Below are 10,287 nucleotides of genomic sequence, written 5' to 3'. Positions count from 1 at the left end.
TACTCTTTTCAACCCCTTAAAGTGCTTTTACATATCCAAGATAGCATTCACCTGTTCACACAGATAACATACAGAGGTGCCTAACAAGGAGACTAACGTTCACACACAACAGACACCGTTACACATTGGGAGCAATTTACATTTGAGTTTTTGCCTAACATCGACATATTGACTTCTGGGGCTAGGGATCGAACCACCAACCCATTAAACCTCCAGAACTATAGCCGATCCTTGGACAAGACCTACCCTGTGCACTTTCAAGGCTCACACAGAGACCTGTTCATCACCATCGGCAAAACTGTGCTGATTCTTACACAGACAAAAAACATCACAAAAACTGTGAATGACAGATTTGTATCTCCCCGTTCCTTTCTAGGCATGCAGACTAAGGGATAATCCAGAGATCCTATCATCTCCTGCCAAAATCGAATCATCCAAGAAGTACACCAATATTGCATATATCTGCAAAACCCTGTCTAGCGATTAATATGTTTAAATGTCTGCATTCTACAGTATCTGTTGTAATGCAATTACAGTATGGTTATGGATAGGCAACTTGGGGTTAGGAAAATAAAGTGCCTAGAGTTTATAAAGAGGCAAATGCAGGTCTGAATCCTGCTTTTGGTGTTTAACATCCTTAAGTTTTCAAAAACGGCAACACTTCACTACATTTCCTCCCCGTTCCAGATGGTATACAATTCTAAACCATCTTTCTTTCAGCTGGCCAATAAGAAGAAGCACATTCTACCAGCCAAGGCTATATAGAAGCCAGTCAAATCTTAAATTGGTATGCAGGACTATCAATTACCGAGATGTTGTTATAATGTGCTCGGTCTGCTTTGGATATCAGGCTAAATACACATCATCATGGCCGTATCTACCATTGAGGTCACCGAGGTCCGGACCTCGGTAATATTTTTCGAGCTGTGTATACAAAACTTGTGAAATAATTGCACTAAACAGGGTTCTTTGTAGTACTTCCATTTGCTGCCGATGGGGGCGCTGCATAACTACGTAGCCTCGATTAAAGCAAACAGAAGAAGACGACATGTATCAACAAACCACCGCAGCCCGGACTTGAACCGGAGCAGCGGAGGAGTGATGAAGTATCTAGAGATCTGAGTCCAGCGGGCTGCTTGTGTTTCTGTTCATCAGGACATGACCAGCAGATCCTGTGTGAACGCTCTACGTTAGTCAGTGGACGTCCGACAACATGCACACTAACTTATATTGCAGCTATAGGCTATACTTTGGTTTAAATTGCGTGAATAAACTAGCTAGAGAGCTAATGTTAATTCCATTCATCCAATGTCAGAAGGATTACCTTTTAACAAACGTTGTAATGCTTTTCTTTCATTTCAATTTGAGTAAAACAATGGAGATATTACATTGTATTGTTTTCTTTTTACACCTTCTCAGATATAATGAAAAGACTACGTCAGTCGAAGCTCAGCTTTGGTAAGGAAGAGACAGGACAGGCAGAGAGAGAGAGAGAGAGAGGGAGAGAGCGAGAGAGAGAGAGAGAGAGAGAGAGCGAGAGAGAGAAAGAGAGAGAGAGAAAGTGATGGAAGTCAGGGAGGAACTGCAGGTACAGTCACACAAAATAATGTATAACCCCATCTATCCATCTATCTGTCTATTTATATATATATATATATACGGTATATATATATATATACGGTATATATATATATATATAACAATAGTCTTAATTTACAATAGGCATAATTTTAAAACAACATATATCTATTGCAGGGATGATTTCATAATAACATACAATTGTATAAAACACAATTTGCTTATATCTTTGTTCTCTTTTGAGAATCAAACAAAACAGATTTAAATGACAAAAAGAATGCAAACAAACAAGTGAAATGAACTAAATGGCTGAATTGCTTTTAACTCACTGGCAGGAGCGACAAGTGAGGAGGAGCAAAAAGTGAACAACGAGGGAGAGATTGAACAAAGAATTAGTAGAGGACAGAGAGAGTAATGAACAGGAAGAAGACAGAGAGACTCAAGAAGATAGAAGAGAGGCTGCAGTTTATGGAAAGGAGAGAGACATGGGAAATGAATGTTGACAATGTTTTGTGATCATTTTAGCCTCTTCTGCATGTTCAGATCATTAATAGTAACAATCAGCTGATTTGTATGTATTAAACTTTCAAAAATAATTTATGCTGACATTGTCAGCCCACTGACATGGTTTCAAATCAATATATTATCCAATGTGTGACGCCCCACAGGACTTAAAAAGCACCTAACTAGATCATGAAAATCCCCAAAATCTCAGGGGGTGTCCCCCGAACCCCCCTAACATATTTGGACCTCGGTATTTAGGAAATCCTGGAAACGGCCCTGCACATCGTTAAGTACCAATCAGTGTTACGTTGCTAGCTTTTTTTTATCTGCGCAAATATTATGCAAGGTCGAATTATTTTAAGTGAAATGTGATGTGGTTACATCATCGGTCATTTTGAATGAGGTTGAGGATTGTTTGTCTGATTGACAGCTATTGTAGCCTTTCACACAGTGCCATGGTGGTTTTCACTTGCTTGCTCCACCCTGTCCTACCAAGCCCCGCCCCTATTAACAAGTTTTGATTTTTTCATTAACATAAATGTTCAACATTATGGTTTACAGAGCTGGTCAGTGGTCAGGGTGTGAGTGCGTTTGTGAGCAGGGGCGCCGTAAGGGGGTGAAAAGTTAGGACGATTATTAGGGCCCGTGACTGACAGGGTCCCCAAACATTTGTAGAACATTAAGAAAAAATGTTTAAGTAACCTTTCATCAATCATCAACAATTAACAATAATATAACGTTATATTGATGATGTAATCACTAAGCTTACAATTAATTTCACTTTTTTTCTTCCAAAAGTCAATTATCCAAAGCCTCTGTACACCCCCCTTCTATTTACATGTAATGGTTTGGTCCTGCCTCCAAACGCTGCTGGCAGAGTGAGAAAGCATGTGAGGAGGGATGCTAGTACTTACGTGTGTACATGTCTCAACGACTAACAAAGTCAGGCTTTCAAAAAAGAAAAGAAAGGAGAGAAAGACAAGAGAGAGGGAGTAAAGGGCGACAGTATGTCACCCAGTTTTTCAAAAGAAAAGGTGGGTGTGGTCTATGAGTCGTGGAAATTAGTCTGAGTAGTTAGTCTAAGCTTAGTCCATTGTAAATAATAATTGTAATGTTTTGCTGACATTAAGTACTGTTAATATCTTCACAGAAAATGCTGAGGTTTTTAATTTCACTGCTCTTTTAGCTGACATTTAATAAATGCAGGTACATTTTTAGCAGCTATTCATACTAAATCAGTTGTCCCTCCCCCTGGTGCCAGGACCAACAGATCTATCTTTAGGCTCCGCAGCCCTGTCCCCCGATAAGGCTTTGCAGTCTTGTCATGCTGTCCATTGAAAGCCAGTTGGCTAGAAAGCTGGACTTCAAGGACTCGATCAGTGACTTTGCCTGTAAGAAGGCTAGGCGCTGGGCTCTTGTAGTTGGTATGTATATTTAATTAACAAATCTGCTGCTTATGTTATTTTTTTTGTTTTTGTTATAGCATTTTATAAATGATAATATTGGTGTTAATGTTCACTTTATTTTAATTTAAGAGGTCATGTATATTTAAGTTATATTTATTTTGATTTATAAATATTCCATTCAAAAATGTTATTAAAAATGCATGTACACCATAAAAGATTACTATTGAGGTCTATTGTCAGGAATGTTAGTGTTATATAAAATAGTGAATTCTACTGCAGCAGAATGTTGCACGTCTGCACAGTGTTATATTTTCACCGCTCAGTGTCAGTAAATATTTTGCAGTTAGTATTGGACTACAAGATATATGCAAGCCTGTACAGGTAGAGTTATTTAAAGCATAAATGAGTCGGTTGGGTTCTGGAGGTGTGGTTACAGCAATTGTGCTTGGTTGGCGTGGCCTGTGCCTGGTGGTGGGGCCCAATGTGATATATTTTCATGGGGCCCAAAATCCCTGGTGGCGCCCCTGTTTGAGAGTGTGTGCACATATGAGTGTGTGTGAAGGCCAGAGTAATTATCTGTAAGTTGTAATTGTGTTTGTAGTGTTTCTTAGCAGCTTGGGGTTGATTTATGGGCCTTGCCAAGGCTAGCCTAACAAGGGCCATAAATCCTCCCCCCCACTCTGCTCCTGTTCATCACCTTGGGACAACCACGCTGGGTTAAAGACTGTGTGTGTGTGTGTGTGTGTGTGTGTGTGTGTGTGTGTGTGTGTGTGTGTGTGTGTGTGTGTGTGTGTGTGTGTGTGTGTGTGTGTGTGTGTGTGTGTGTGTGTGTGTGTGTGTGTGTGTGTGTGTGTGTGTGTGTGTGTGTGTGTGTGTGTGTGTGTGTGTGTGTGTGTGTGTGTGTGTGTGTGTTAGATATATAATAAGCCAAACATTTCCTATTGGCCACCTTCAGTCTTTCAATCGGGGACAGGTGAGGGATTCAGCCTGGGCTGGCAAAAGGGAGGGAGGTGGGGAGGGAGTTGAGTGGCTAGGTATTTTGTCCTCAGTCAATTTCACTGGCCATGACTTGAACGTGTCACAGTGATACACTTGGCTAGATGGATGCAACAGGATGTAGTGTGCTGCTGCTATAGTCTAGCAAGTAGTCTTTTGTAAGGCAAGATGTTGGTTTGGTGGGATGGTGTATATGGTATAGTATAGAGTTTTAAACATATGAACACCAAAGTCACTATATAAAACCAGTGAATACAACGTAAAGGCATGGACAATTGAAGCCAAAACAACAAATCTGCTTTGGCTTCAAATTTCCCAGATGGTGGTGATAATGTTTTATATTTAAGTATTCCATCAAAGAGCACCCTTGAGGTACAAAATAAAGAGCAATTTTATTTAACATGTCAATGTATAAACTAGTGAAATAAGTGTGAATACAACTGATTATCCAATATAAATATACTGTATGTTCACCTTTCTCACTTAAGTTAGTTTACCAGAAAAGACCAAGACAAAACGTGGACTATTGACCACAGTATGACTTAAAATGAAGGTATAGAGCCATAGACAAGCATTAAACTAAAGCAAATAAATGTGTTGCCACTTTAACAGCCAAATGAAGCTTGGCCAAGGAAGCCAACATGATATGTATAAACTTCACAAACAAATACACTTCACAAACAAATACACAACCCAAATATACACACATTAAAGCAAAAGGCTGGGTTTCAAGGCAATGCCGATGTGGGCATCCTTCCCTGTTCACTGAGTTACACACATTATGCAAATTGAACCTCAAGTTCAGGTTGTTTTTCTCTGCTCATTCATTCTCAATGCATAGCATCACCAGTCCACTCAGCTACTCTGTCTCTCTTTGCTCCTGAGACTCAACATGCACCTGTTGTTTTGCAACATCTTTGATGTGTTTGATTTGGGTCACTAAGAATGCTCGCTGTGTGGTAAATCAGTGATTCAAATAAATAAAAGCTTTTTTTATGCTGAGATATATTAATGCTTATTTGAACCATAAGCCATAATGACGTCATATTTAATTTGAATTGCATTGTTCTGCATATTTTGTATTTCGTAACATATCGACCATTGCACCCCTACATTTAGAGCATGTATCTTTGACATAATATCAGTCAAGTGCAGTGTCACCTTTCTGGACATAGAGCCTTGAGACTTACTGTAAAGAAAAAAACTAACAAGTACCTTAACATCCAACTGTTACAGTTAGAAAAGTACACATATGTAACACATATATATGTGAAGACCCCAGTGCAATACTTATTAAAAACATGATTCATATGACATTTAAAGAATGAACGTACCTGTCTCTTCATCAATGGCAAATCGTCCAAGCCCACTCCCATCACGAATGGAGTACTGGATTTCTCCATCTCTGCCAGTGTCCTCATCTTCGGCTGTGACTTGAAGTAAGGTAGTTCCAATCCGGGCATTCTCTTTAACTGAAACCGTCAAGGCAAAGTGGGAAAAGTATGGAGCATAGAGGTTTTCGTTCACATCTAGGACCTCTACCTCCACAGAGGTGACAGAAAGAAGAGAAACAGGCCTTCCCTTGTCTTTGGCCTTCACAGTAAGGTTGTAGAACTGCCGAGTCTCATAGTCCAGCTCTTTTGTCAGTCGAATAGCCCCGCTGGCCCTGTCTACCTCAAACCATTCATTATAATCGTTGGCTAGTGAGTAACGGACCTGGCCTCCCAACCCCAGATCTGGGTCCTGGGTGTCTAACCAGGCCACAACAGTTCCTACTGGAAGATCCTCTAGAGCCCTGGCTTTGTAGACATTGGGGATGAATAGTGGGGGACAGTCATTCACATCCTCTAATATTACTTTTAAAGTGGTCGCTGAAAACTTCTGGCTCCCTTTCTCTGACTTGTCCCGGGCCTCAATCTTTAGGTTGAATACCGGAACAAACTCCCTGTCGAGTTGGCCAGCAACATACACTATCCCGTTAGTAGAGTTGATACCAAACTGGGTGGTGCTGGACAAAACAGAGTACACAATCTCCCCATTGGGTCCAAGATCTTTGTCAGTGGCCTCAACCTGGATGATATCCGTTCCTATAGCAGTATTCTCAGGTATGACAATTGTATAGCCTCCTTCTTGCAAAAATTGGGGTGCATTATCATTATCATCGTCAATGTAAACAGTAAGCAAACGCCAGGCAGTTTTCTGTGGCAGGCCAAGGTCATAAATAGTAAGGTTGAGGAGATATCGATCCCTTTTTTCTCTGTCCATAGGCAAGAAGACACTGATAAGACCAGTCACCATGTCGATGTTGAAACAGTTGTCAGTGTTTCCATCTGAAATAGAGAATAGAATCTGACCATTGAAACCTGTGTCCCCATCATATGCATTGACCTTAAAAACACTGGAACCTATTATTAGGTCTTCCCGCACAGCAATATCTGTCGGAAAAGCTTTGTCGAATTGGGGTGTTTGCCGATTGACAGAGAAAAGGTCAATAAATCCTTCCTCGATTTTGGGCTTCATGCTAGCTTTTGACTTTTTGAGTAACTTTTCTGCTAACTTTTGGGCTACCCTTGTCTCTCTGCAATTTAAACTTTTGGGAGGAGATTTCCCATGAGATACCGAGATGTTAACAAACATAGGATCAGAAAAGTTCTCGCCATCAGTAGCAGTTATTTTGAGATTAAACAGACCATTCTTTGGACTGGCTGCGTCGAGGGAATGTTGCAATGAGAGGACCCCTGAATCTGCGTTGAGGTCAAAGTACCCCCATTCATTCCCTGAAATTATCTTGTATTTTACTAGCTCCAACTCATCGATATCAATGGCAGACATTGTGGTTATCACATCACTCACTGGGAAATCCCTGGAAATCACCCCCTGGCATGCGACCTTCTCAAACAATGGCCGGTTGTCATTTACATTTTCCAGGTGGATCGTTACATTTACTTCACTCTCTCGCCTGTAAGGGGACCCCCAGTCAGAGGCTCTGACAACAAACACATAGCTCTCTGATGAAGATTCAAAGTCCAACTCTTTAGTGGTGCTGATGATACCAGAAAACTGATTGATCTTGAAGGGTAATGGCTGAAGGCTGGAAATGCTGTAAGTAATGTATCCATTTTCTCCTTTATCCACATCCATTGCGGAGACTGTTAATACATTGGTTCCAACTAGTACACTTTCATTTACCAAAACCTCATAAGAAGACTGATCAAATGTTGGTATGTTGTCATTGGCATCCTCAATATTAACCCTCACTTTAACTTTGAGCTCACTATCTATTTCCATTACCTCAAGATTAAAGACATCCTGGGTCAGCTGAGTGAACCAGTGAGTAGTGGAGATTACACCTGTTAGGGTGTTCATTTGAAAAAAGGCTGAGTCTGCAGAAGGTGTCAGGATATATTCTGCATCATCGGGCTCTGGCTTGATTTTAACAGCCTCTACGGTTGTTCCTGGTGGTGAAATTTGACTGAGGCTTACATCGTACAACTCTTTCTCAAAAGTAGCTTCCACTGTCTGCCGTTTCTTGACCATAATGTGAACAACCTTGACGGCAGAGAACTTCTGTGGGACTCCTTTATCTTTAGCCTGCAAAGTCAGGTTACAGCCATAAGAGTAAGTCTCCCAATTTACTGACTCAGAGGCCTTGATGGCAAACTCACCCTCCACAAACCTTTCTATGAAAAACTGCTCTAAAGGGTCTCCACCAACAATGACCACTGAGTCTACTTCCCCATTTAAACCTTCATCTAGGTCCTCAACAGTGACCATGGCATACACAGGGTTTTTATCAAGCCACGAGGGGCTATGGATGACAACATTCATGACAGGGGCATGCTCATTCACACGCTCTACGTGGACGAAAAGCTTGGCTGTGCTGCTGACCCCATTATTTCCATAGAGCTTCATGCCGCGGTCCACAGCTAGGATTTCTAAGTCGTAGCGGTTCTGCTCATCAATATTGAGCTTTCCACTGAGAGAAACCACTCCACTGGTTGGGTGTACGGCAAACAGCTCCATTTTATCCTTGAAAAAATAGTAAAACTCCCCGTTGGAGCCAATGTCTGCATCTGTGGCAGTAACTTGTGCTATGCTAGTCCTGAGAGGAGTGCTTTCTGCAATAGTGACGGAGTAAGTGGTGGGTGAGAACAAGGGTCGCAAGTCATTCATATCCATGACCTGGATACTGACTTTAGTCCAGGTCTCAAGGAGGGGTTCCCCCTTGACAGACGCCTTTACCGTCAATACATAATTATCCTGAATCTCTCTGTTCAAGATTGCTGCGTTGCCACCTTTAGTCCTCATGCGTAAGAAGCAGAAGTCTCCCAGCACATACTCCTCTGCCTTGAAAAACCCTTCGTCATCACCAGAAGTGATTCTGTAACGCACATCCCAGGAGCGCTGGGCCAGGTGGATGCCCATTTTAACTTTACTCATGGTATAGGTGCGTGCTGCTGAGTTTTCGTAAACCATAGCGTGGTAGACAGCCTGAGTGAAGCCAAAGTGAGGTCCATCCTGAAGGCCCCCCTGGGTATTCTGGCCGCAGCAGGGTGGTGGCTTGAAAAGCAGCAACGGCAGCAACAGGACCAGGCCAAGGAGAGGGGCTCGCATGCCTGCCCTCTGGCCCATATTCACAACCATCCCATCATCACTTCATCCTGAGGGAGACAGAAACAGGGGGAAAAAGGTTAGCAACACGGAGGAACAAGGACATAACATATTAACAGGCTACTTATTTTACCCTTTTCTTGTCCATTGGACTATCGACATTGATTGGAAGTAGGGAGGGGAAGTGGGGGGGAGGGGGGTCTACAGTTACCAGGCAACCAAAATGAAGGCTGACATCATCCTTGTGTGGCCTCTGGACACTAAGATAAGTGTCAACAGTCAATTGCAAGTTTCAGAAAAGCAAGCGGTGGTTTGAGAAGGAACAAAATAATTGTATGGCTAGGAAGAGCAGTGTAACATCACCAAAACAAACACTAAAAAGAAAGTGCAAAGGGAACAATTATGGACCGTCGTGCCATGACCCTATCATAACCCGTATCCTGAAATACATGAAAACTGCAGCTCTGTATTTTAAAACCATGTAATATCTCGAGACGCAAACCAGTTATGTTTTTGAAATGGAACTCAAGTAGCTGCTGTATTGAGATTGTGTTCTCTTTTTCAGGAAGAAAATAAATGTGCTCTGAAAACAAGCAGCCACAAATATGTGCCATTTTGGGAGAAAAGCCTGATCCAGTAAAAGCCATGTTGTGGCCACAGTGGTCTACATGTTGATGACTCTGCACTTTCCACCACATAGGGATGGGGCGGGAATAGGCAGACTGTGTGTGAGTATGCAGATAATAACACACTGCTGAAGTGAAGAGCGATATCTACACATTTCAACTTTACAATTACATGCACACAGCTCCTGCAAGAGTGCACACTTGTTTTGTTTCAAACAGGAACTGATCCAGTCTTAACCTCTAACTGAAGATAAACAAAAGTTTGGCTCTGAAAGTGTGACCAAAAACCACCGTATCTGAAACAATGCAAACCGATGCCTGAGCCTGCAATTCAACAGTCATTCAGGGAAGAAAGGCTAGAACCCAAACGAGTGAAATGCCAAAAAAGATACTTCAGTTTTCGTCTGACCTTAAACTGTCATCTTATTGTCAACTTCAGTCAGCGGGGGTGGATGTGGGGCTTTGGCACTGTGGGGATTTCGAGGACTTTCCTACTGGGAGTCTCTGAGAACAGTTTCAGTCATCTGGGTCAGTACAACTCTCCTTTGAAAATCTAGAGCCAGCGG

General features: G+C 41.9%; 1 protein-coding gene across 15 annotated transcripts in view; it reads right to left on the bottom strand.

Moving 5' to 3' along the window:
• The window catches only part of LOC307036608 (protocadherin Fat 3-like), a 144,551-nt gene extending 135,410 nt beyond the window's left edge, over window positions 1-9,141 (bottom strand). For all 15 annotated transcript variants that reach the window (XR_013807405.1, XR_013807406.1, XM_079677064.1 and 12 more), the window contains exon 1: window positions 5,819-9,141. Coding sequence is in view for 13 of the 15 variants with exons in the window: in XM_079677064.1 (XP_079533190.1) it covers window positions 5,819-9,128 (3,310 nt within the window). In the remaining 2 variants the exon portion in view is untranslated. The remainder of the gene's footprint in view (window positions 1-5,818) is intronic.
• Window positions 9,142-10,287: the final 1,146 nt, after the last annotated feature.

This window comes from Notothenia rossii (genome assembly GCF_949606895.1).
Source record: "Notothenia rossii genome assembly, chromosome: 4".
Lineage (NCBI taxonomy): Eukaryota > Metazoa > Chordata > Actinopteri > Perciformes > Nototheniidae > Notothenia > Notothenia rossii.
The sequence above is the reverse complement of the archived record's forward strand: the minus strand, read 5'-3'. Positions and strand labels throughout refer to the sequence as shown.